This window comes from Vicugna pacos, chromosome 19 (genome assembly GCF_048564905.1).
Source record: "Vicugna pacos chromosome 19, VicPac4, whole genome shotgun sequence".
Lineage (NCBI taxonomy): Eukaryota > Metazoa > Chordata > Mammalia > Artiodactyla > Camelidae > Vicugna > Vicugna pacos.
This window is the reverse complement of record NC_133005.1, coordinates 46,397,918-46,423,696: the sequence shown is the minus strand read 5'-3', so window position 1 is coordinate 46,423,696 and position 25,779 is coordinate 46,397,918. Positions and strand designations below refer to the sequence as shown.

Sequence of the window (25,779 nt, the reverse complement as noted above, 5' to 3'; positions counted from 1 at the left end):
GGCTCTGGACGCCCAGGAGCCCCCCCTGAGAGGGCGTTTGCTTTCAAGTGCCCCTCTGCCTGAGGCTGGCGCTCGTGCAGAAAAGAGCACCGCTGTGCCCTCAGTGGTCACCAGGGGAGCTCCGCCGGCCCCGCCCACCGTCCGGGTCTCCTCCTGGGCTCCAGGAGCCAGACTGTAGCCCCATTTGAGATGTCCTGCACAGGGCCGCACGTGGGACTGCATTCTCTGCACGGTTAGTTTCCCTAAGGGAGGCCTGGTCAAAGGTCCCTGATCTCCAAGCTGCAGGCAGTGCCCTGTCCAGGACTGACTGTCCCTGGTCGCTGGGTGGGGCCTCTGTTTGCATCTCTTGAAAGTCGGAAGAGGCCCCCAGTGAGGGCTTGGCCAGCTCCCCTGGGGCTCTTTGTGTCTTATGAGGAAGGGAGTTGTTTGTCTTCCTTATGTTGTGTAAGTTTCCCCCAATTCTCTCTTTTAAAACATTGTTTCTGGGTTTTTTTCCTCCCACACAGAAAGTTTTTATTTTTTAAGGCAAACTTTTTGTCTCTTATTTCTGGATTTTGTGTCACATAAAAAAAAAACACCTTTTTACCACTTTGCAATGATTTAAAAAAATTTTTTTTCCTTATAACACTTTTATAGTTGCACCTTTTTTACTTTGACATTTGATTTGTCTTATATTTTTGTATAAAACGAGGTTAGGCCAAGGGTGATTTCTTTTTCCTTCATTCTGAAATTTTATACTTTTTGATAGTTTCTATAATCATATGAAATCATTATGATAGAAATTAAAACCTTTATTAAAGGAAGTTGTGGAGGCTAAGCATTCCCGGTCCTGTGGTCATCGCTTCCCCCAAAGGTGTTGTGCTGGTGTCACACGCCGGGCACTTTGTGGCACCGGAGATGCAGCTGGAACAAGACAGGCCACTTGGAGAAGCACCTGTGGGGATGGCGGTGCAGGGACGGGCCCCTGCGGGGCTCGCTGTCTCGGGGTGTTAATGTCTCCCCCTCTCCTCTCCTTCCTTCCCAGGGGTGACCTGACAGAAGACAACATGGAGACAGAAAATGCAGCGGCGGCTGCTGCAGCTGCATTCACTGCGTCCTCACAGCTCAAGGAAGCTGTGTTAGGTAGGGAGCCTGCCTTCCCGCCGCGGGGCCTGCTGGCATCTCTGCAGACAGTTTTTCCCAAGGCAGTGGTCCTCCTGGCTGCAGGCTGACCATCGAGGTCCCCGGGGCCCTCGTGCGGCTCCTTTCCGGAGGCCTGGGGTGAGGGGCCAGCGCAGGTTTGCGGTTCTCCGTACTGCGCCATCTGTGAGTGGTCATGGGGACTCTCTCTCACCTTTGGTCCTTTGCTGCTGCCTCATCAAAGGCCTCAGAACTCACCAAAATGCTAAGAATAGGTTTCTCTGGAGTCACTGCAGGCAGTTTGTTTCCTCTGGGGCTCTGTAGTTTGGGCTGATGCGACGTGGCCCTGCCCACCCGGGTCCTGTCTCAGTCCTTCCCGGATTGTGATGCCTGGTTTGCAGGTTGGTAGTTAGGTTTGTGCCCCTGCAGGAAGTGCTTGGGGAAGTTGTGACTGATCTTCTGTCTTGCCCCTTCCCTGCCTCTGCACCTCTGAGAAGTGAAGATGGCTGAGGAGGAGGAAGGCCTGGAGGCTGAGATCGTGTACCCCATCACCTGCGGGGACAGCAGGGCCAACCTCATCTGGAGGAAGTTCGTGTGTCCTGGGATCAACGTGAAGTGTGTGCAGGTGAGGGTCTGATGCAGCCAAACCGAGCGCGTGGGCTGGCTGCAGGGAGCCTCCCCGAACTGCAGTGCGAAGAAAAGAAAACGAGAGGAGACCCCTCCTCTGGGGGGTGGCCTGCGGGGTAGGGGTTGAGAAGGCCCAAATCCTATGCCTGGGAGAGCAGAGGGGAGAGGGAGGAGCCTCCAAGGACAGACAGGGTTTTCACTGAGGGCACGTCGATCTGTTCCTGGAGGGAAGCTGTGGAGAGAGGCTGGGAAGGAGGCAGCTCTGTTCTTGCTGGGATTGGGGTTGGTGGTGGCTGTCGGGCAGGGTGAGTGGCTGGGCGGTTAGCAGCTGGGAGCAGGATGAAGGGGAGGGTGTGCTCCTGCCACTTGTGGCTCAGGTGTCCAGACTCACCTTGTTCTGAAAGCACCTGGCAGTGCTACCTGAGGTATCTTCATAAAGCACCTTCTAGATGCCTCCTCAAGCTGGGGGCGGGGATGGTCTCTGTGACGCTGCTGCTTCCAAAGGTCTCCAGTGTTGGGTGACCACTGCGCATGTCCTCCCAGCCCCTCTGTCCCCCAGGACAAGGAAAATGTTCTCATGTCTTAGCACCGGGCGGACAGGGGCCCCTTGAGGTTTCACACGTGGCCTGTACAGTCTGAAAACTTAGGCCGAGCATGTAGGTGTAAGTGGGTCCTGGCTGGCAGCTCTCCCAGGGATCTGACAGAAGCAAATGAAAAGTCCTTTTTGGAAGAACTCATCTTTATCCCAGGTTTCAAGTAATTTTAGCAGACAAAGTTCCAAGAAAAGGAGCAGCACACAGTCAAACAAAACAAAGCCCTGAGCACACAAGGAAGCAAGAGCCTGAGTGCACACAGGAACCGCAGGCAGCAGAATTAGACACACAAATGCTGCAGGTTGGAGTTTTGAGACATGGAATATAAAGCAATTGTGTTTATTTCAAGAAATAAGAGAGGCTCAAACATGAGTAAAGCATGAGCAGATTTGGAAGAACAAACTAGAAATGAAAAAAGTTAAAACTGAGCCCTAGGTGGATAGATTTTCCAGCAGGTTAGACACAGTTGAAGGCATGATTAGTGAACTGGAAGACAGACGTGAGGACCTTGTTCAGAGTACCAGCCCCCGAGACGTCCCCGGGCTGAGGGCTCTCATAACCACGGAAGGAGAGTGGCCTACAGAGGTCTGACATCCCAGACTGAGTGAATGAAGAGAAACCAGCTACTCAGAAAGCTGTGTAGGTGCCAGCCCGGAGGACCTCCCCTGGCTGCTTGAGACACTTCACTGTCAGAGTGGTGAGCGAGAAGCGTGGGCTGTGACTCGGGTGGAAGCAGCATCTGCGAGCCCTCGTTTATTGCAGCGTGTTTCACTGCTTGTGACATCAGTACGTGTGCCAGCTGACTACCGTGGAGGAGGCGCTGGAGCCGGACGTCCGGGGAGCTGGCCGAGGAATGGCTGTCTCAGGGTGTCCCCGTCACGAAGGTCCTGCTTCCAGAACACTGGTGGGGCCCGGCAGATCGCTCCCCAAACGATGGACGACATTCGGGCCTCCTGATGGAGTGGCCAGGACTCTGCGCTCCTGACGAAACACACAGCCTGGCTCCACTGAGGGAAAGCATCAGATACACTGAGGGACACGCTTCTTGTCTACAAGACCTTGGCCCACGTGCCTCACGGACGACGTCGGGGTCAGGAGGACGTGGGCAGGCTGAGGAGCCGTGTGGTTCGAGGAGGAGAGATGCGGCAGCCAGTGTGGCGTGCGGTCCTGCTCAGAGAGAAATGTCACCACAGAGCCTGTCACTGGGACGGTTGGTGAGGTTGGAACAGTGCCTGTGGGTTAGACAGCATTGCGTCAGCAGTAATTTCCTGGCCTTGAGAGTCGTGCATGTTCATGGGAGCCTTGCTCTCAGGAGTGAAGGCGAGACTCAGCAGCTCACGCAAGTGTCTCAAGGTGGCCCTGTGCTGTCCCACCTTGCAGAGGGGGGAGTCCCAGCAGAGCAGCGGGCAGGAGCCCAGAGGTTTACCGTAGGTACCGCCACGCTGGAGCTGCCAAGAGAAGACTCCCCCGCAGCTGAGGCCCTAGAAGTGCCGGGTCAGCCACACGCGGTGAAACCACCTTCAAAAATTAGGGGAAATGAAGACGTTTTCAGACAAAACTATGTTTGCCACCAGCAAGGCATAACTAGGGATGTTCTCAGAAATGATTTCAGGCAGAGGGAAGGTGGTCCAGGGTTCGGGGTGGCAGGAGGCGGGGTGAGTCTGCAGGCAGGGGCTCCTCCTGGCCCTGATGCACGTCCCGGGAGGCTCGACATGCCACGGGGCAGGGAGGTCAGGGGGCATGACCAGCGCACCTGTGTGCTCGGGCCACGGCCAGGGAGGTCCTCAATTCCACCTGCCTGGGCTGGGCCATCTCCCCACCAGCTGAGCGAGGGGAGGGAGTGGCTTCCTGACTCAGCGCGCAGGCAGGTGCTCTGGAAATGAGGACGACCACGTCCATCAAGAGGGTTCCCGGGTGGGTCGCGTTTGCTGAGACCGAGTGTGGTGGAGACACTGTGGGTTCAGTTCCAGGCCACCTTAACAAGGCCACTGTCACAATAAAGGGAGTCACACAAACGTTTTGGTTTTCCTGCACGTATAAAAACCACATTTACACTGGACTGTAGTCTGTTAATGGTGTCATAGCATCACGACTAAAACCAGTTTACATACCTCAACTTAAAAATGCTTTATTGTTAAAAAATGCTAACCGTCACCTGAGCTTCCAGCGAGTCACAGTGGTAACATCAAAGGTCACTGATCACAGATCACGGTAACACATATAATAGTAATGAAAAAGGTAGAAATGTGAGAAATACCAAATTGTGACCCAGAGACCCAAACTGAGCAAACACTGCTGAATAATGGTGCCGAGAGACTTGCTCGACACAGGTTTGCAGCAAACCTTCAGCGTGTAAAACCCTTGCATCTGTGTGGCGTGACGAGGACAGTGTGACCCGTCTGAGAACCGAGGGCTCTGCTCCCCTGGCCAGTGATCTGGGCTGACCTGGGCTCACCCAGCAGGGCGCCCGGACACAGGTGGCACTTTGGTTTCTGCCTCTGCTGAGACCGGGGACTCGTCCAGCCCCTCCTGCTTGTTTTCTGAGACAGTGCAGTTTTATTTCGGGTCTTTAACAAGGTTGAAGAGGACGCTTCACCTTCTCGGGCCGTCTGTGCTGCACCGTTGGGGGAAACCGGCAGAACCCTGTGAGTGGGTAGGGCAGCTGTGTTGAGAATCATCAATGTACAAGAAGAAGAGAAAAGAGTTTCATTTGAGCCAAATGGAGGACTAGCCCAGAAGCTGCTCCTGAGAAGCAGGGCCTCCAGCACAGGTTCGTGTCCCGTCAGAACGGGGGACATCAGACAAGCCAAGGACGCATCTCCTCGAGGTCTCAGAAAGCAGCCCAGCACGTGCTGCACGCACGGCGTGGCCTCGGCACCCGGGACGGGAGGCTCGTTGGCGAGAGAGGACTGGCGCTGGCACCCAGGATCGGGGCACTGAACCTTTACTTTTAACATGGGCATTCTTTTCTTCTGGTCAGTGCGCTCTTTTCTGTAATAATAAAGCGGACGTGTAATACCTGCTTGATGGGTCACAATAGGCTGTTTTCGTTAGCATCAAGTTTAAGGGAACAACTGAATAAGCCAGAATGACTTCCTCAGTATGTCAGCGTTTCTTTTCTTAGTTCCCTGACTTTGAAATGATGTGTGCTTCCGTGATGGCGGGTGCTGCTGGGCCGGGGCAGCGGCCGAGGGGACGTCCGCAGCTGCCGGATGTGGGTGCGTTGTATCGCCCCGCGCCCGGTGTGATGTGTGTGCCCATCTGGGCTAAATTACGCGTCAGGAGTTTTGCTGGGTGCTGTCTGGAGGGGGAGTGTGCCATGCCTTTCTGAGTGATGTGGTCACCTCTGCCCTCCCCAGTGCTGGGCCCAGGGGTGTTGTTGGGGAGGCCGCCAAGCACTCAGCTCTCTCCCGGGCTGGGCACCTGGCCACCCGCTGTGGCCACTGTGCATGCCGGCTGGGCTGGTCTCAACGGGGTGCTCTTGCCCACCAGTCACCAGTGCTGGATCCTGAGTGTCAGGTGGAGAGCGGCCTGCGGCCTGCGTGGTGCCCTTTGCCGGGGCCGGCTCTGGACGGGGGACCAGGCTGGTGAGGAGGGTGGTGGGGCCCGTCCTGACCCTGGCTGCTCTTCTACCCTCAGTACGACGAGCATGTCATCAGCCCCAAGGAATTTGTGCACCTGGCGGGCAAGTCCACGCTGAAGGACTGGAAGCGAGCCATCCGCATGAACGGCATCATGCTCAGGTGGGCGGGGTGGGGCGGGGCGGTGGGTGGGGCGGGGCCAATGCAGCACAGCTGACCCCGTGAGGTGCGCTGCACCCACGAGGAGCGCGGACAGTATCCCTGGGGCTGCAACGGCCCACACCTCTGCCAGCGTGCGACCGTGTCAGGCTTGCAAGGGCCTCTGTCTCAGTTTGACATCCGCCAGCTCTTTACCAGAAGCACTCGCAGCTGTTTCCCAGTGAAACGTAAGTGCTGCCGTACGGCCTTTGCACGTCGGAGAGGCACCTGGGCCTGATCTCTCAGTGTAGCCTCCATGCCTTGTTGGTTTGTACTTCTTCCTGAAGTGGGCGTGCGAAACCCACAGGTTGCTGTGAGTGCGTCCCACCCGTGCGTCCCCTGCAGGCGCAGCGAGCTCGTCTCTTCCACCACCGTCACCAAACTTGGATCCCAGTAGAGAGCATGCCCCGTCTAAGCTGCGGTGCGTTAGTCTGGCCCGTTGTTCAGTCACTGTCCCTTCTGGACGGCCAGTCTGCCGGGCAAGGGGCCCGTCGGGGCCACGTCTGTGCTCCCTGGCCGTGTTGGTCTGCGCCAGGCTGACTGTTGTGTGATGCTGTGACAGTTGTGACGTTGACCTTTCAGGGGGCCTCGGCCCAGAGCCCCAACCTCCCTGTCTTTGGAGTCAGGCGTGATGGCCCTTGTGGGTGCCGAGGTCTTGTTCTCGCTCTCTCCCGACACCTCGTCCTCCCGCTGAGGTTGATTCGGGATTTGTGGGGAGCGTCGGGCCGGCCCCCACCCACCGCACACAGACGTGGAGTCTGAGGTCTGGGGCTTCCTGCTCGGGCTCTCCTGTGGGGGGGTTCTGACTGCTTCCCTGCGCCCATGAGACACGAGGGGTGGTGCCCCTTCCAAGAAGCCTGAGGACAAACTGAGCTTTTGAGTGGACGGCCCTGGAATAGTAGCGCCTCGTTTCCCCATGTTAACGTTTCCTCTTCGGCCAGAGCCAGACCTCTGACCGGGGCCCTCTGTGCGGCTGTGCACGGGGCTGCTGGTTCTCACGGGGCCCGGCCCAGCTGGGGGGCTGCTCTGCTCCTCTCCTTTGTGCATTTGTTCTTGGGAGGAGTGGCTTCTTGCCGTCTGCAGGCATGTTTGGCACCCAGCTGTCTTCTGCCCTCAGGGAGCACACCCTGGGCACCCTGCAGCTCCCCACTCCAGCTTCCCTCTGGAGCAGCCGCCCTGCGCCCTCCTGTTGGCCCGGGGCCTTGCACTCGAGGCGCTGCTCACCAATCTTGAGTGTCTCGGTGGCCTAGCCGCAGCCATTTCATTGAAAGAGCACAGTTGGGAAGTGTGTCCACCCATATGCAGTCACGCTGCCCAGAGGCTGAGGGTGGCAGGAGCCCCAGGGCAGCTCAGGGCAGATGAGCTGAGACACTGGACTTAAATCCAGGACCTCTGGGCCAGGCTGCAGAGGAGGGCCAGGGAGGCCATCGGGGCAGGTGCGGGCGTGATGCAGCCTCTGGGCAGTGAGGAGCCGGGGTGCTGGTGGAAGGTTTCCACCTCTCCAGCTGTGCACTGGGCAGGGTTGCCGTCATCCACACCTTGTCAGCCCTGGGGCTGTCCCTGGGGCCGGCAGGCAGCAGAGCATCCGGGGGGATTGCCCAGCCCCCACAGTGCTGACTGCACCTCCAGGACAGCCTCGTGTCTCCCTCGGGCACCAGCCACTATGGTCCCACTTCCCACAGAGCCACGCAGATGGCCAGGGCGGCTGGCTGAGGGAGCTGGGCTGGGGTGTTGGAGAGGCCACCCTGGACCTGCCCAGGTCAGGCCCCCCAATTCCTTCCACGGATCTGAGCACATGCCTGTGGGCAGGGGTGAGGGGGGCATCTTTGTCCAGTCACATAGGCCGTCCAGCTGCGCCTGGGCCCCCCATGAAGCTCTCGTCCCCTCGCCTGCACAGGAAGATCATGGACTCCGGAGAGCTGGACTTCTACCAGCACGACAGGGTCTGCTCCAACACCTGCCGCAGTACCAAGATCGACCTCTCAGGGGCCCGTGCGTCCCTGGGCAGCCCCACGCCAGCCGAGTACATCCCTCTCACACCCGCCACGGCCGATGGTATGTGCTGGGCCCTTGCTACCAGCCTGAGCGGGGCCTCCCCACCTACTCACTGTCCCTTCTGGGCCCCAGGGGTCAGTGGCCACCTCCTTCTTCCCCACCGAGGAAGTCTGGCTGAATGGCAGCTCCCTCCACAGGGAAGGTTGAAGCGCGTTCTCCTTTTAAGCCATTCTCATTGTAAGATACAGTTGTTCGTGTGTAGAGATGTGTACAAAGAAGAACCAGGCAAGCATCCAGGGCCCAGCCCCGCTCCGGCCACACGGGCAGCGCCCGGCCTGCCCTCCGTCCTCGCCCTGGGGCCGCAGGCCTGCGTGGCCAGGCTCCCGCTCAGTGTTCCCTGCCGCTTGCGTTTGCTGACGCATGTGTGACACTCTTTTGTGTTGGTGTCCGTAGCTCTGAAGCGTGGAAGGACTAAACACTCCCTGGAACTTCTTCCAGGGTTTTGAGTAGAGATTCTTTTTAAAACTGCAGTTGGAATGAAATGAGGCCCCTGTTCGCTTTGCCCACTGAGAACTGGGTGGGGCCATGCTTCCCAAGATGGGAGCCACAGTGTCCCTGCGCTGTGACCCCACGGCCAGTCTGGGCCTGCTGCCGTGTGGCCAGGGGCCGTCCTTATCGCAGACTGGACGGTGGTTGGTCGAGGCGCCTTGCCCTGTACCTGGGAGGATGGTGAGGGAGACCTGGGGGCATAGGTGAGGCCAGGGTTTCATCCCCTGTGCAGTCGCTACGCCCTGCCTGGCAGCCTGGCTGGCAGTGGCCCCGTCGTGGCATCCTTCCAGGGACACGCAGGCTACTGGCTTTGGGGCCTAGCCCTCGTTGGCCCGTTGCTCATCCAGTGGTCACTGTCTGCAAGTGGTCTGGGTCCTGGTCTGGCCCCTGGGACTGCACGAGGCAGTGTGGGTGGGGCTGGGTCATGGCAAGGCCCCAACCCCAGAAGACACCAGGAGATGCGTATCCCACTCCTGGTGGGCTGGTGGCTTCCGCAAGAACAGGGCCTCCTCAGGGTGCAGACTCTGCTCTGCCTTACAGAAGGCGTCCGCGGTGACCCACCTCTCGGAAGGGACCGGGTTCTCACACCTCAGGTGCTGTGTCTGGTAGAGGGTTTGGGATTTAGCTCTTTGAACCCTGTGATCCCGCGATGGTTTGGACGAGTCTGTTGCTTTTCTTAAACTCACCCACGTGGTGGTTTCTTCAGCTGGGGTCCTCAGAACGCAGACTCACTTGTAGCGTGAAGGTTCCCTGTGAGCCCAAACTAGGAGAGTTACTCCCAGCATCTGGCCTCCCCTGGCAGGACCGCCGTCAGCTGTGGGAGAGGCCAAAAAGTCTACCTGGACATTGTGTTGCTGGGCTTATTTCTAAGCCCCAAGTGTCCAAATCCGAACCGTGTCCAGGGCTCTGCAGACGCCAGAGACGGGGTCAGAGGTGAACCTCTGGGTGGCATACAGCGGTCCACGTCCCACTTTTGGGGCTTTACAAAAATGGAAGCGTGGTAGTGGCCCCAATGGACGATGGTGTCGGTGAGGCAGATGCAAAGGGCCCCAGGCTGCAGGCCTGAGAGCAGGTTGGGCAGGAAGGCCACCCTGTGGCCCCGGCTGGCGGGTGCAGCAGCTCCTTGTCGGCATGACAGGAGCGGCGGGGCGTTGAGGAGACTGGCGGGTTGGGGCGTGCCTGCTCCTCTGTGTGCCTAAGGGGGAGCTCAGAACCCGAGGCACGTGAGTCCTCTGTCGCGCTCGTGCACGTCCGGCAGTTTTGTGAAAATGGGATGAAGGAGAGTCTCGAGCTGGGGTGCAGTGTGGGGGATGCCGGCCCATCGCAAGAGACGCTCACGCCGTCCCGTCTTGGTTGCAGTGAACGGGTCTCCCGCTACCATCACCATAGAGACCTGTGAGGACCCTGGGGACTGGACCACGGCCATCGGAGGTACGGGGCCCTTCCTGCAGCTTCTCTCGGTGGAGGGCCCCGGGGCAAGGCCGTGCAGAGCCCTCCCGGTGGAGGCACGGGCCTGTGGGGTCTCTGCCCGGGGCCGGGCACTGGCAACTGTCCTAGTGTCTGGAGGCGTGCTCAATGCCGTCTCCCGCCTGGCCGACCCACCGGACTCCCGCCTGTCATCACGGGGACACTGCTGCCCGCAGAGCCTCGTCCTCCAGACGGCTCTCTGTTCCTCCCTGGGGTTGAGCCTGCGGGGGGCTGCCAGTACAGGCCCCCGTCTCTGAGCCCCTCCTTCTCTCACAGATGACACGTTTGCCTTCTGGCGAGGGCTCAAGGATGCTGGCCTGCTGGACGAGGTCATCCAGGAGTTCCAGCAGGAGCTGCTGGAGACCATGAAGGGCCTGCAACAGCGGGTCCAGGACCCTCCCTTGCAGCTCCGAGGTGAGGGGCCGTGTCTGCTCTGCGCGGGGTGGGGGGCCCATGGTTGCAGCCTGTTCCTCCCAGCTCAGAGCTGAGCCCAGCCACCTCAGCTTGGGGGGTGGGGGGTGGGGGGCAGGTAACCCACGCCCCCCAGGCCCTTCCTTGCCTCGGGGCCGCGCGGTGCCCCCCAGGCCTGCTGCAGGCGGTGTCCTTACCGTGTGCACCCCCCACCCCCCACCAGACGCCGTCCTTCTCAACAACATCGTGCAGAACTTCGGCATGCTGGATCTGGTGAAGAAGGTGCTGGCCAGCCACAAGTGCCAGATGGACCGCTCGCGGGAGCAGTACGCCCGCGACCTGGCAGGTATGCTGGTCTCCCCTGCGGGCCCTTGCACCGCTGCATGGGAGCACTCTTCCCAAGGGGGCTCTGGGGGCACCCGGCTTGCTGACACCGTGACGACCCTCGCCAGACCACCCCTGGATGCATTGCAGCCCCACGGCTCACCCGCAAGACTGTGCCTCCCTCCCTGCTCCTGGGGCGCCTAACTGGGGACACGCCTGTGGGTGTGTGTGAGGCAGGCAGGTTACGTGTCTGTCGTGATCTTTGTGTCTTAACACGTCATGAGAGCAGCTTCCCACACAGACATTAGGAGGGCAGAAGGCATTACAGAGGACAGGGAAGGCTGTCCCCACGCCGGGCAGCTGGCAGGTGCTGCCTCAGACGCATTCACGCTTCCGTGGAGCGGCAGGTCCCCATCAGACTGGCCCTCAGAGAGCGTCACTGCAGGGGAATTGCGGGGACAGGACAGGGTGTCACCGTAGGGATGGGGCGGTCAGACACCAAGTCCGCACAGGCCTGGTCAGGGCAGGTTGTGTGTGGTCTGCTGCCCCCCAGGACACCCTGGCCCCGTGATCACGCCTGCACCCTGTCCCTGTCCGCGTCCCCCCAGTCACGCCCCCACCCCCGTCCCCACAGTCACTCCGCGCCCTGTCCCCGCAGCCCTGGAGCAGCAGTGTGACGAGCACCGCCGCCGCGCCAAGGAGCTCAAGCACAAGTCCCAGCACCTCAGCAACGTGCTCATGACGCTGACGCCCGTCTCCCTGCCGCCCCCAGTGAAGCGGCCCCGGCTTGCAAGGGCCACGTCTGGGCCGGCTGCCATCGCCTCGCAGGTGCTTGCCCAGTCTGCTCCTATCGCCTTGACCCCGGGCGTGCCCGTCTCCCAGCTTGCCGGCGTGCCCCTGGGCAAAGTGGTGTCCACCCTGCCCTCCCCCGTGCTGGGCAAGGCTGCCCCCCAGGCTGCTCCGGCCGGCTCCCCCGCCTCGCCGCTGCTGGGGGGCTACACGGTACTGGCCTCTTCAGGCACCACCTTCCCCAACACGGTGGAGATTCACCCGGACGCCTCCAGCCTCACGGTCCTGAGTACGGCCGCCATGCAGGATGGCAGCACTGTGGTCAAGGTTGTGAGCCCTCTGCAGCTGCTCACCTTGCCCGGCCTGGGCCCCACCCTGCAGAACGTGGCCCAGGTGTCACCCGGGGGCAGCACCATCGTGACAGTGCCCACGGGGGCAATGGAGAGTGCCGTGGCCGCCCCGGGGCCCGAGGAGCACACAGCCACCATCGAGGTGGCCGCCATGGCAGAGGGCCACGAGCACAAGTAGCTGTCAGCGGAGGGTGAGGCCCTCGCGGGCACAGGGCTGGCCGCCTCTCAGGCTGCGGCCGGGTGGGAGCTCGGCGCTAGCGCCCAGTGGCCACGGGGCCACGTGGGGCTGCAGAACCAAAGAGAGGAAACGCCAAAACAGACGTGAGGAGAGGAAGGGGCGTTGCAACGGCCTGGCACATGGTCTCCGAGTCCCGAGCCTCCTCCTGTTTTCTTGGGAAATATATTTTTCCACTTGTTGCTTATTAATACTGTTTACACACTGGGCCCTGGTCGGGAGCCCACGGGGGAGGCCATGGAGGCCCAGGTGTGGCTGGTGGCGTGCGCGCAGCGGGGAGCAGAGCCCTTGCCCGCCGGCTGGGAGGCCGTCGCTAGCACGTGTCTTGGGAACTGCCCCCAAGTGTGGAGACTCATGGATCCTATGGATTTGGTTTCTTCCCACAGTTTTCTGTAGGGCTAGTGTGGCCAGCACCCTGTCCTCCCGTCCCCGGAACAGGTGTCAGCAGGTCTGTCGTGGCTCAGGGGCTGTGGAGTCGGGATGAGACCTCCGGCACCCGCCTGGCCAGAGGGCCAAGGGGCCTGAGCAGCACGGGTCAGGGTGGGGCACCGCCCCCCACCACCCGGCAGACGCTCGGGGCTCGGGCTCTTGCACACGCTCTGTGGGTGTTTTTAAGTGAACTCCTTAGTCGGCTTCTAGGAAGAGTCAGATTTATAGTGTTTTCAGCCTAAGCGATGCTGAGTGCCTAGGCTTCCCTGTCTGCTCTGGTTCCAGAGTGTTTTGTCCACAGGGGCTGCAGGGACGGCCTCCAGGGAGTGCTGGCGGGCGAGCCCTGGGCGTCAGTCCTGGGCCGGGCGTGGGATAGCGGGTCCACACCCAGTGCTTACGTGCCTCGATGGGGGCCCACGAGCGCCTGTGCTGCTGGGGCCGGTGTGGCAGCCTCAGCCCCCGGGACCTTGTCGCCACCTGGAGGTGAGCTGCACCCCGTTGGCTGACACTGTGCCCCAGGGCATTGGGGGCCAGCGCTGGGCAAAGCAGGTGCCCAGATGCCCGCGGAAGGCTGTGTGGACCAGCCGGCTAGCTGCAGTTCTGATCTTGGACTCAGGAGAAGACCAGGCAGAGGCCGCCCTGCCTCAAGCTGCTGCAGCAGGGGGTCCCCACGGCCACCCCGGGCCTCCTGTCACCTGCAGAGACCCGGAGAGAAGCCACTGTCCGCCTTGCACTTTGAAGGGACCTGGGCTCCGTCCATCCGTCCTGTGTCCGTCAGGGGCCCAGGACCCCGCCTCAGCACCCTTGCCCCACATCAAGCACTGAGGCTGTCTTGTTCGTCACTTTTGGCCGGCCGTTGTCATGGGTCGCCGGTTCCTGCGTGATGTCACTTCCTCGTTTGTTACGCGCTTCTCCTCCAGCCTCATCTCTGATACACGCAGCGGTGGGGCCCCGTGGGCGTCTGGCTCAGACTGTGGCAGGCTGTGTCGCTAACAAAACTGGGTGTCTTGTCCTTGGAACCTTTGTCCCAGTCAGACCTGCCGTGTCCTCAAAAGCCGCCCACACCTGCAGGCCGTGGGGCACTGGGTGGAAAGTTCATTTCAGAGCCATACAGATGGAAGCCACGGAGGCTTCAGAGTCAACTCGCAGCCCCTCATGGCACCTCTGCCCGCTCGGAGGTGCCCGGAGCCACTCCCGCGGACACTGTGCCTGGCGGGCCCCAAGCCCCAGGGTGTGGGGAGGGGCCCACTGTCCTCTGAGAGACCACCGGCTCTGGGGGTCAGGCCATCTCACTGTCAGCACCCGCCCCTTCCTCCCCTTCAGCCCTGGCAGCAGGGGCTGTCCTGTGCTTGGGTTTCGATTTGAGGGGCTCAGAGGCAGCCTGGGGACGGGAGGCATCTGAGTTCTACTTTGTATGCTGTTTTGCAAGTATCTGCTTGGTACTTTGATTTAAAATTAAAACATTTTTCATATCTCGTGTTTGCCTCTTGTGCTGAAAGGCTGTCCATGTTGGGGCCCGTCCCTGGGGATGCAGCTTCTGCCGGCACCCAGGGCTGGGGTCTTCCTGCCATGTCCCCAGCACCTGTGCTCGTGGCCTGCCTGCCTGGGCAGAGAACAGATACATGCTCGCAGAAGCTGGGAAGCTGGGGCAGCGAAGGTCTGTGCGGCTCACGGGGGTGGCTGGCCTCACAACCAGTTTGGGGGGCACCTTCGGCTTTGCCTGGTTGGCCCTGAGTTGGAAGTGGCAGTTGCTGACCGAGCCTCGAGTGCCTAGGCCAGTGGTGGCCAAGTGGGTCCCTTTGTGTCCTCGGTCTCTTGCTCCCAGTACAGCCCTTCCTAGGGGTCTCATGACCACGGTGCCCCCTCCTTACTAAGGAGGAAAGCCCCCGGCCACGCCTCAGGGTCCTCCTCACGCGTGTGCGTGGGCAAGGCGTGGGAAGGGGGCTCCGTAGCCCAGATGGGCGGGTGGCCCTGCTGCCCTTACCGTGCCCTCAGCCGTGGAGCAGCTGGTGTGGAGCCTGTGCGATGCCCGTTTGGTGGGCACAGTTCAGCACTGCCTCCTCTGAGCAAGGCTGAGGCTCCTGCTCAAAGATTCACGTCCTCTGGCCTGGGAACCACCCAAGAGGAAATGTCAGGAGTGGACGGTGGTGTAGGGACATGAACGGAGCATCTGGGTGGCCAGGAGAGACCACTGCGCGGAGGGCGGGCAGTGGGAGGGCAGGAGTGCAGTCCCCATGGCCCCGGAGTGGCGGAGGGTGCCGCGTCTGGAGGGGAGGTCTTAGGAGGCTGGCCGGAGCAACTGGGTGGATGGTGCTGCCCCCAGAACTGTCTCCTGGGCCACCAGATCTGAGGGCCCACAGATGCCCAGGGAGGGGTGGACCCCTACGAGGCTGCTTGGGAGGGGTGTGGCTGAGCACTTGTTAGTGTCGTTACTGTGGAGAAGGCGTGCAGGGAAGCACACCAAGGCTCAGGGTGGCGGACACTCAGCACCTGGACCCAGGGCAGCGGGGACCCTGACTCCAAGCACCAAGCTGCTTCCTCCTCTGAAGGTCCAAACTCTGGTAGTGGATCCAGCTTGCACCTGGCGCCTCACTCAGCTGTGGCCTGTGTACACTGGTTCCTGCAGCCTTGGGCTGGCCAGGACTGCCAGGAGCAGAGCAGGGCTGGTGGGGAGCAGGGTCCAGAAAGGGTGGGGGCTTGAAGGTGAGGCAGGCCCTTCTAACTCAACTTTTATCCTCCAGTGATTTGCAGAACACCCACAAAAACCTGTTCTTTGATCAGTGAAAACGTTGAAGAGGGTCAAAGGGCACAGGTGCAGCCTCAACACAGCCAGTCGACAGACAGAAGGCCCACCCCTCCCAGGGACATGGGGAGCGCACGGTCCATCCCAGACGCACTCCCTGCAGTGTGGCTGGGCCCCACGTTGGCAGAACCGATGCGGGAGTCCGCAGGTTGGGAGGGGCACTTGTATATGGCAGGGTGTGCGGACCAGATGCGTGTCGGGTCTCCAGAGCCCAGGTGTCCTCGGGAGGGACTCCCCGCCCTGTCCCACATGATCTTCATCTCCCAAATGTCCCTCCAGTCCCCACGCAGCCCCAGCCTAGGTCCCCTATCTCGGGGTCCCCACCACCCAGCTGGGTGCCTGTACCACATCAGTTCTTGTAAGTGCCGTGTGTGCTTGAAAACAAAACGTGTGTTTTCTCTTGGCCAAGTGGGTTTCGCATCTTTTGGAACAGGCTAGTTAACTAGCTGTTGGATTTGTTTTTTGTTTCTATACTTGGATTTGTTTTTTGTTCAGCTTGATCTTTTGGTTTCTGAGAGAGGTGACTTACAGTCTCCAATTTGTCCAGTGAATTGATTTGACATCTCTTAAATAAAATACTTTAAAATACATCATGTATTTTATTTATTTATTATTCATATTTATTTTTAGGTTCACACCAAACTTGAGTGGGAAATACAGAGGTTTCCTGTATGCCCCCTACCCCCGGCAAGGCCTCTCCAACAGCCTCATGACAGTGGGAAATTTGTTAAAGCCAGTGAGCCTACACGGACAGGATGCTGTCACTAGAGCCTGAAGTTGACGCCAGGGCTCACTCTTGCTTGTGCATCTGCGGATCTGGACACGTGTATGGTGGTGTGCACCCACCAGCACAGCATCACACCGAGGGGTTTCACTGCCTTGAAGTCCCCCGGGCTCCACCTGTTCCTCCTGCCATCTCCCCAGCCCCTGGCAACCCCTGATCCTTTCGCCGTCTGCATAGTTTTGTCTTTTCCAGAATGTCATGCAGTTGGGTTCACTCAGTCTGTAGCCTTTTCACGCCGGCTTTCTTCACTTAGTTAAGTGCATTTAAGTTTCCTCCATGACTTTTCATGACTTGGCAGCTCATTTCGATTAGTGCTGAATAATATTCCACTGTCTGGATGCACCCCAGTTTATTATTTATTCACCTGCAGAAGGACGTCTTGGTTGCTTCTGAGTTTTGAGAATTGCCATTTGTATGTCTTCTTTGGTGAGGTGTCTGTTAAAGTACTTGGCCGTTTTTAAATCGGGTTGTTTGTTTTGTTATTGTTGAGTTTTCAGAATTCTTTGTGTATTTGGGTAACAGTCCTTTATCAGGTGTGTCTTTTGCAAATATACTCCCCTAGTTTGTGGCGTGTCTTCTAGTTCTCCTAATACTATCTTTTGCAGGACCTATTTTTTTATTTTAATGAAGTCTTACTTATCTAGCATTTCTTTCACAGATCACACCTTTGGTGGTGTACCTAGGAGTCATCGCCATACCCAGGATCACCTAGATTTTCTTCCGTGTTACCTTCCAGGAGTGTTGCGTTTTGCTTCTAGGTCTGAGACCCACTCTGAGCTCGTTCCGTGCGTGGTGCCAGGCCTGGGTCTCGATTCACCTTCGCACGTGGGTGGGCGTCCGGTGGTTCCAGCACCGTTTGTTGAAGAGACTGTCTCTGCTGTTCTGTCAAAGACCACTGGAGTCTGTCTGTGGGTCTGTTTCTGGGCTCTCTGTTCGGCCCCATTGATCTGTTTGTTCTTTCACCAGCACCACTGTCCTGATTCCTGCAGCTCTACAGTGAGTCTCGAAGTCGGGCGGTGTCCGTCCTCTGACTTCGTTCTTCTTCCTCAGTATCGTGTTGGCTCTTCTGGGTCTTTTGTTTCCCCCCGACGTGACCCTTGCCGATGTCCACAGAATAACCTGCTGGGACTTTGACTGGGATTGCCCTAAATCTATAGGTCAAACTGGGTGCTCTGTGTATTTTAAGGTTTGGCTTCTGGTTGATAATGGTTGACATAGCTTCTTGGTTACTGTCTTTCAAACAGACGGTAACATTTTAGTGTTTGTGGAGTCAGTTTAGAAGATTGTGTTCTCTTAAACATGAAGATAGTAGGATACAGCCGAACAGAGGGAACAAGGAGAGCAGGATAGAAGGCGCAGTGTGCGTCACGTGGAGTCAAAGTGGTACTTGGGAAACTTCGGTTGCAGATTCCAGGCAAAAAGTTTGAAAAACACTGTTTTTGGTGGGTTCCCACTTGCACTGAATAACACTTCCTCCTCATCCTGTTTACTTTGTGGGCTTCCCCCACTACGTTCTAGGTTGTGCGGATGAAAAGTTAATCAGTTGATCTAAGAAAGAAATGGAAATTTTATTTGGGCCAAATTGAGGATTATAACCCAGGAACAGCATCTCAGAATCCTCTGAGAACGGTTCTGCCCACAGGGAGTCAAGGCAGTTAGGGAACTTTGAGACAGAGGGCTGCATGTTACACGGCGCCTCACTGACGGTTCACACAGTCCAGGTTTAAGCGTCGTCACGGCCCCTCACGGGACCAAGAAGGAGTGTTGTCTTTAAGGAGACGTCCCGCTGATGCTGGGAGAACGCTGCTTTTTACGGTCGGGCAGGCATTTCTGAGGAGCGGGGAGGTCTGGTCAACACATAACGCAGACACACAGTGCACAGTGCTGGGAGAGAAGAGGCCAACGGGCAGAGAAAAAAACCACGTTTAAATCCTTGTTTTGCCGTAAAATGTGAATTTTGTTTCACAACTTCCCCCTCTTTGATCATTAGTCTTTCAGCAGAAAGCTTTAGGCGAGCAAACGTTTGGTCCCTTGATGCCAGGGTGGCTGCTTGCCTGCCTCGGGCCCGTCGCGCCCCTCAGTGCAGGGTCCTAACAGCCAGTTCTCTCTCTCGGGCCTGGGGGTGGGGGCTATACTAGAAGACTGTTCGGCAAGGACTGAGAGCCAGTTCTAGTTCAGTAAGACTGAAGCCTGTGTTTTCACATGCGCATGGTGTATGTCCATCACGATATAGAGAACTCTAGACGTGATCTATAGTTTCAGGTCGCTTAGGCATCATTATCTTAGAGCAGACGACGCACCATGAAAGGCAAGGAGCTAGCACCTTACAGGTTTCACGATGATCACCAAAATGTCATTAGCAAAGATTTAAGTCAAGATCTTCCTGAACTAAACCATTTCCCTGGTATTCTCCGAACTGGGAAGATCATTCAGAGCAGAAATCTGACACTTGATGGGTCATAAGATGAGTCAACAAATACTGTGGCCAAACGATCATATCACTGGGAACCTGACAGAAACCAGCTTGCTCATGTTACAGACTGATGTCGCAGATTGACAGGGGCTGTTTGCACGGCTGCCCGTAGGCGACCTGAGCTCAGAGGAAACCAACGGTGCATACCCCGAACAAAGCTCGTGACCGTGCTTCCTCAACCACTGGGTCCTGTTAGGAGCTACTCAATAGTCAACATCTGGTGAAAAGCCGTATTTATGGCCCAGTTCAGTATAGTCCCCGCTAATTGGCCAAGTAAGAGGGTCTCGCTTAGTGATATTGGTGGTAACATTAGCTCGTACGGTGCTTTTAAAACAAAATTTCTCAAGGCCGTTCAGTTAGAGCCTTGGAGGAGAGAAATCCACCAAGTCCACCTGGGAGCACTAGGCGTAGGTAACTGGCCACAAACTCAGCATTTGGATTGATTTTTGAAACTTGCGTATGATTGAGCCCAAGGAGGAAATACACTGGTTCATAAGCAAAACTGTGAGCAGTTGTCACCTTACGTGCTGCAGGCCTGGCCTGGCGTCTTGGCTCAGCCGTCTGCTTCGGGTGTCATCGTCTCGTCCTGGTCGGGCAGTGCTGGTCCCAACTGAAGCCGCAGGTCAGAAGCAGGAGTTGCGGGGGGCGGGTGCCGCGCAGGTGGCAGAGAGCACGCTTAGCATGCAGGAGGTCCTGGGTTCCATCCCCAGCACCTCCTCCACATATAAATAAACAAATAGACTCAATGACCTCCCCCTCATAAGACAGAGAAAGAAAGAAAGAAACAGGACTTGCAGTTCATTCGGGAGAGGCTTGATGAGGTATCTTCCAAACCGGCTGCAAAGAGCACTTTATCTGATGTCTTGTCCAGCATGAGTAATCTCCTGGTTGCAGGTCGTGGTGAATCCAGTCTTCTTCCAAAGTTCGTGATGAGCTTCAGAAACAAACTTAGAGTGACCTTTTAATAACAAACTTTACAGGGCGTGGTCCGGAAGGTGAGTCTTAGCCAGTAGACACAGACCTCAATTAGCAAAACCAGAATTTAATACCCACTGAAACACAACCTTCTCTCTAAAACTACCCTCATTTCCCTACCAAATATAGCCAAATTAAGACTAATTGTTTGTGAGATAAGTTTGGTTAACTGACCACGTAGACTCTTTAAATTGGCTGTGCTAAAACTTCTCCTGAGGAATCCTCAGGCTAAACTTTAAAAACACCCAGGCCAAGAAAGCCAGGCCAGAGGTGTGTCGTGGACTCCATCTGTGATATCGACAGATGTGGGTGAATTCCTCTCTCCTTGACGTCCCCAGATTGCCTGGAGATTCCTGTACCAGTTGGGAGTTGGACTTCTTTATATTCCTGAGAAAGCTGCTGGGAACCTAAGAGATTCCAGATTCTGGAGGGATCAGGTAGAGGGAAAGGATCAATGTTGCAATTCTACTTGCGGGGTATAGTCCAAAGGGTTCCTTGTATCTGGAAAACGCAGATTAAAACCCAGTAAGTAATATTTCAGAGAGAAAAACTAAAATTATACCCATACTCATACGTTTGCTCAGCCCTATGTGACTGATCCGTGATCTTCTGTTAACAGTTTTATGCAGCCATCAGATTTTCCAGAAGAAATTCTTTAATTTCTTACCCAGTTCAGCATTATGATCTGAAAGTTATCAGAAACCTGTACCTGCCAAAAAGTCTTCTATGAATCTTTTTGAAGATGAAGCATTTTTGCCAAAACATCAGGATAAAATCATAACTGTCCATAAATGACGAAAGTCTTTAAAAATGTGAGGTTAAAGATCTGATTACAATGCGACTGACAAGAAGAAAGGTGGTTCCTGGGACATACAACAATTTACGATAACTACTAAAATCGTGACTGAGCTCATTTACCAGGACACACCAGAACTTCGGGAGTTCCATATGATGTCTAGAACATCTGTGTTAATAGCATTCACCTGTATGGCACAACCTAAGACGCTGTATCCCCACTCATTAGGTAAAGTTTCCCATGTAATTTGACATACCCAACAAGCCTGGTTAATTTAATCTCTGTCTCTGAGATGGAGAGAAAAACGAGTGTTCTGAGGTATTCCTGTGACCCTCTGGAAAACCTTCAAGTTAGCTGGAGGTCAAGTGAACTTCATTTAGAATTTGACCTTGGGAACTTTGTCCAAAATATCGAAAAGCTTCAAAACACCTGGTCAGATAGGATCAAAGGAAAAGAAGAAGAAATGGAGGGGGTGTGCACTATGATTGAAAAGTTGAAACAAATAAAGAAAGAAAATGGGTGCAATGGTATGAGATGAGAGCTCTCTAAAATTTCAACAATTTAGCAGACCTTCCAATCCCAAGGCTCCAAGGGCTAGCCCTGTGTTTCCCCCGCTAATCTAGTTTCAGAAAAGGGCAAACACTTACCACGGCTGTTTCCAGCAGACCCTGCAGGCAAAGAAGGCTGCCAGCTCTAACCGCGTGCTCAAAACTCAGTTTCGGAGCCCAGAAGAACCCCATCTTGGCCACGTAGGGCCCGATTTCCTTCAGCTGTCAACTAAGTACTCGCAAGCACACGTAAACCCAGCTGATCAGCTGCCCGCACAGGAAGCGTCTGGCCTTTGAGGCACAATTTCCCAGGATTAATTTCATAGCCTGATTCAGAGGTGCGGGCGGAACGACGTCCCGAGGGCGGAGTGGGGGCGGCACGGTGCTGCGGCTGAGTCCGGCTCTGCTCCCGGAACCAGCACGCACTCCCGGAGGGTGTGAAGCTGACAGACCACGGCGCCAAGGATGGCCAGGAGGAAGGTGCAGGAGTCGCAGCGGGTAAGGAGGGCACCGCGGGCCTTTCCCAGGCAGTGGCTCCCCAGCAGCAAACCCGGGGAGGTTTTAAGCTAAGGCTGCGTGCATGTTGGTGAAGGGGCCTGAGCAGGGGGGGAGAGTTCGGCGTAGACTCGGGGCTAAGGCACACAGAGTCTGAGCTGCAGCGATGAAAGCCGGGAGAGCCAGAAAGGCTGACGCACTGCCCCTGCCGCTTCTCCCGCTGGTTCCAGTCCTTTGTTCTTCTGTTCCCTTAAGGTCTTATCCTGGGGAGGATGTAGCTCAGGGTCAGAGTATGTGCCTAGCATGCATTAAAAATATTAATTAAAAATAAACAGACAAATAAAAGCCTGATTGCCTCCCCCAAAATAAAAAATGAATAGAAAAAATCTTATTACTGAGACCTGCTCCTGTTCAAGGCCAAGCATTGGGAACAGCTCAGATCATGGAACGGGGAGGCCGAAAACGGCTTCTCGTGCCAAGAAAGCTAGGCCTGGTCCTCCTTCTCCGGGACCGCCTGCCCCGCGGCGCCCCGTCCACCGGTACCGCCAGTCTTCCCAAACCGAGCCTTCCCAGCGGGTTCCCAGCGTGTCGCTCTGGCTTTGGCTGGCATTTCCCTGGCGGCCAGGGATCTGAGCTCCTTTTCAACATGCATGTGGTCTCTTGTATACTTTTCAGTATGAGGTGTCTGTTCAATTATTTTGTTCGTTCCAAGAAAACTGGGCTTTTCAAATTTGTTGAGTTTTAAGATTCAGAAAATACAGTTCTTCATCAAATATGTGTATGTTGAGCTTCTTCTTTCAGTCGATGCTCTGTCTTTTCATTTTTCTCATGGGCATCTTTTAAAGAACAGAAGTTTTCGATGTTTATGAAATCCAGTTTATCGATCTTTTTAAAAGTGCTTTTCATGTCCTTTGAAAGAAATATTTGCCTGCCCCAAGGCTGTGAAGTGTTCTTTTTCCTAAAAGCTCTGCGATTCAGCTTAGATGCTGATGATCTCCCTTGAGCTGCTTTCGGTGAGAGGCCCCAGCAGCGCCCGTGGGGTGGCCTGCCCTTGCCCTGGGCCAGCGCCCTTCCAAGACCAGCTGAGGGCCTGTGGGCGTGGGACCCCTCCCCCTGCCCCGTGCCTCCCCCAGCATGGGCGGTGGGCTCTGTCCCGCGCTCCACGTGTTCCGGGCCACAGGCAGGATCGTGTCCCCTGCAGCCCAGCATCTGCCACGCAGATGACACTCCATCAGCGGCCAACCCCTCCTGCAGCAGCAGGTCCTGGAGACCCCGGTGGGCTGTGTGGCCAGGAGTGTGAACTCAGATCTCCGGCCTCGGGAGCAAGCCTCGTCTGCGTCTCCAGGCAGGATGCGGGCTCTGGCATTGGAGGCCCAACTGGACCCCCAGTCACGGCAGACTCTGCGCACAGGCCCTGCCTGGAGTCCGCGTGTTCGGTCAGGGTGCGTTGTGGGACTGGGGTGCAGCCCACCCCACCCTCCCTCGTTGTCACTGGGGCATCTCCAGCAGGTCATTCTGGGGAAGACCCCATGGAGACAGGGCACCCAGGATGGTGGGCGGTGGGCCTGGGGTACAGGGAGGAACCCTCAGCCCATAAGGCCCTGCCCTGGAGGAGGACCTGCCAGTAGTCAGACCTCAGGTGGGGGCAGGAAGGGGTGCAGCTGCCAGCTCCTCCTGGGGGGGAGGGTGCGCTTGTCCAGCGTCTTCACCAGGATGGCCCTCTGCTCAGGGACTGGTCTGGGGGCCCCTGAAGAGGTTCAGGTTGTGGGGTGGGGGCGCATGGGTGGAGGTGAGAGCCCACCATGCAGAGGCATTTTGGAGTCAGGTCAGGGAGAGCAGCGGGGGCTAGCCACGGTGGAGACCCTTCCTGGGGTGTCACCTCGTGGTCAGATCGCCCCCCGACCCATCCCCTATTCCCAGTGGGATGTGTCCCCTGTGACCCTTTCCCCATGAGCCAGGGGAAGGCTGATCCCTCCCCACAAGCTAAACCAGGACCCCCTGGGATGCTGATGCGATCGGGGACCCTCCCATCCGTGGACTCAGCAACCCACTTGCTCCTGGGCCGGGGTGTGACCGCCCTCCCTTCTGGGAGGGTCGCTGGGTGTGTCCTTGGGGGGTTCTTGACGGCCCTTAAAGTTCTGCTGGGGTGGGTGTCTTGCTGGGTGGGTTCTGCTGGGTGAGGCTGCTGGGCCCCGCCGAGGACCAGACCATACTGCAGGTGGACGTGGCTGGGCCCTACGGAGATGCCGCGGGGGGCCTCTGGGGCTTTTCCAGTGTCTTCAGGCAAAGGCAGCGGGCCTTAGAGGGGAGCGTTAGCAAGGGGGTCAGAGGATGATTCTGTGACTTTTTAATTTAATGTCATTTCAAACAAATGCACACAAATGTGTAGTAAATGTGCAAAGAACGTTCATGTACTCTAGACTGACCAGCTGCTCACATCGTGTCCTGTGTGGTTTGTCGTCTGTAAGAACTTTCATTTCTGAACCGTCTGAGCAAGTTGCAGGCACCATGCCGTTTACCCCTCCTGCTTCATGTGGGAACTGGTGCTTCTTGTCAGTTGTCAAGAGGAAGTTCAGCATCGATGCAATATTACAGATGCCAATTCAAATTGGAACCGTCTAGTAATTTCACACGCGTGCTTTCCTGACAAATCCCCTCTGAGAACCCAGGCCACGTTCTGCGTCTGGACGTTCTGAGGGTCATTTGCCGAGTCTGTGATGTTTCCTTGAGACTGGTTAAGGTTTGCCTGTGAGCCCCTGTGCGTCGTGCCCAGAGCCCATGAAGTCAGGCTGTCCTGTTTGTGCTGACATCCTGTCCCTGGGCGTCTGCACCACAAAGCCACCTTTCCCTTTGTGGTTGGTAGGGACCCTGGGGAGATACGGAGACTCCGTGCTTCACTCACATGATGAAGGCTGTGGCCACTGTCCTTTCCTAGACTTAGTCCCACCTCGTCCCTCCACGTCCCTCCACGTCCCTCCCAGAGCAGAGTTTTGAAAGGACTGTTCTAACAGGGAGGCCAGTGTGGACGGACCTGCTGATGACGTAGGGAGGGCAGAGGGGTCCAGGGTTAGGGTGAGGCCTGCTTGACAAGGAGAGGGAGGGCTGAAGAGGTTGAGGAACCCTGCGCCTGGAGTTTGGGGGAGAATTCCTGCTGAGATGAGGAAACGGGCTATTGGCTCTGGATGCCTGTGAGGCCAGAGGGCGATGCAGGGTGATGGGGGTCTGTGAGGGTGGTCATGTCCCTGGTCTCCAGGAAGTCCCTGAGAGTGAGGGTCCTTGGCTTCATGCAGGAAAGAATTCAGAAGTAAAATGAAAGCGGATTTATTCAGGGAGATGCACAGTCCCTGGACAGAGGGTGGGCCGTCCCAGCACGACAGGCCCTGGGTGCGGTGGTTTTATGGGCTCGGGAACTTTAGACGCTAACAAGTGGGGGGATTATCCCAACTATTTTGGGAAAGGGGCGGGGACTTCCCGGAGTCCACTTTGGGGCCTTGTATGGTCAGCTCAGGACTGTCACGGCGCCTGTGGGGGTGTCACGTGGCAGCTGAAGTATTGTGTGAGTGCATCATGAGGCTCAGGGTCGACTGGAAGTCCAATCTTCCACCATCGTGGGCTTTGTTGGCGCGAAGCAGCTCATGTCGCGCCCCCAGTGGCCGCGTCATGCTTCTGAAGGCTGTGCCCTGCCCCCTTCCCTCCCATCAACCCAGAGAGGGCCTGGAGGACAGGTCACGATGTGCATGTGCTGAGACGCCTTCTGCACACTCTTCCTTCCCGCCGAGCAGGACGCAGGCGTGTGACGTGACCTCGGAGCACAGCAGGGTCAGGCTGCCTTCCGTCCCAGCCCCGTGGCTTGCTTCTGACTTCTGCTGCTGTTGTTGTCTCTCTGTTCGTACTTCTGATTTTTGTAAGCAAGTTTTGTACAATTGTTTCCTTCTTTAACAAGTGCTCTTGGGAAAAACTATGCCAGAACATTTTGTTACCCAAAGCGGACTTTACCTCTTGGTGTTGAGCCAGAGATCGAGAGGAGGAAGCAGTTACTAGCTGCAGCAGGTCAGGGCAGCAGGAATCCCACGCAGTGTGTCCTCAGCAGCGAAACTGGGGAATCTTAAGCTGAGGGCGCGCGCGTGTTCGTTAAGGGGCCCAAACAAAGGAGAATTCAGCAGATTTGGGGCCAGGGTCGACGGAGTCCACGCTTTGGCTGATTGAAGCCAGGAGAGTCAGTCAGCATCAACCCGCCC

At 57.1% G+C, this 25,779-nt stretch overlaps 2 protein-coding genes across 6 annotated transcripts in view; both read left to right on the top strand.

The window, feature by feature from the left end:
- GMEB2 (glucocorticoid modulatory element binding protein 2) overlaps window positions 1-14,148 on the top strand; it is a 24,655-nt gene extending 10,507 nt beyond the window's left edge. For 3 of the 5 annotated variants that reach the window (XM_072944583.1, XM_072944581.1, XM_072944582.1), the window contains 8 exons: window positions 1,025-1,122; window positions 1,617-1,744; window positions 5,979-6,082; window positions 8,016-8,173; window positions 10,022-10,093; window positions 10,406-10,543; window positions 10,764-10,886; window positions 11,499-14,148. In XM_072944583.1, coding sequence (XP_072800684.1) covers window positions 1,025-1,122; window positions 1,617-1,744; window positions 5,979-6,082; window positions 8,016-8,173; window positions 10,022-10,093; window positions 10,406-10,543; window positions 10,764-10,886; window positions 11,499-12,181 — 1,504 coding nt within the window. In that variant the 3' untranslated portion in view covers window positions 12,182-14,148. Of the gene's footprint in view, window positions 1-1,024; window positions 1,123-1,616; window positions 1,745-5,978; window positions 6,083-8,015; window positions 8,174-10,021; window positions 10,094-10,405; window positions 10,544-10,763; window positions 10,887-11,498 lie in introns of those variants that run through there. The other 2 variants (XM_072944584.1, XM_072944585.1) reach the window with 2 other exon arrangements.
- The window catches only part of HELZ2 (helicase with zinc finger 2), a 26,328-nt gene continuing 13,622 nt past the window's right edge, over window positions 13,074-25,779 (top strand). The window contains 1 exon segment of the mRNA XM_072943538.1: window positions 13,074-13,150. Coding sequence (XP_072799639.1) covers window positions 13,074-13,150 — 77 coding nt within the window.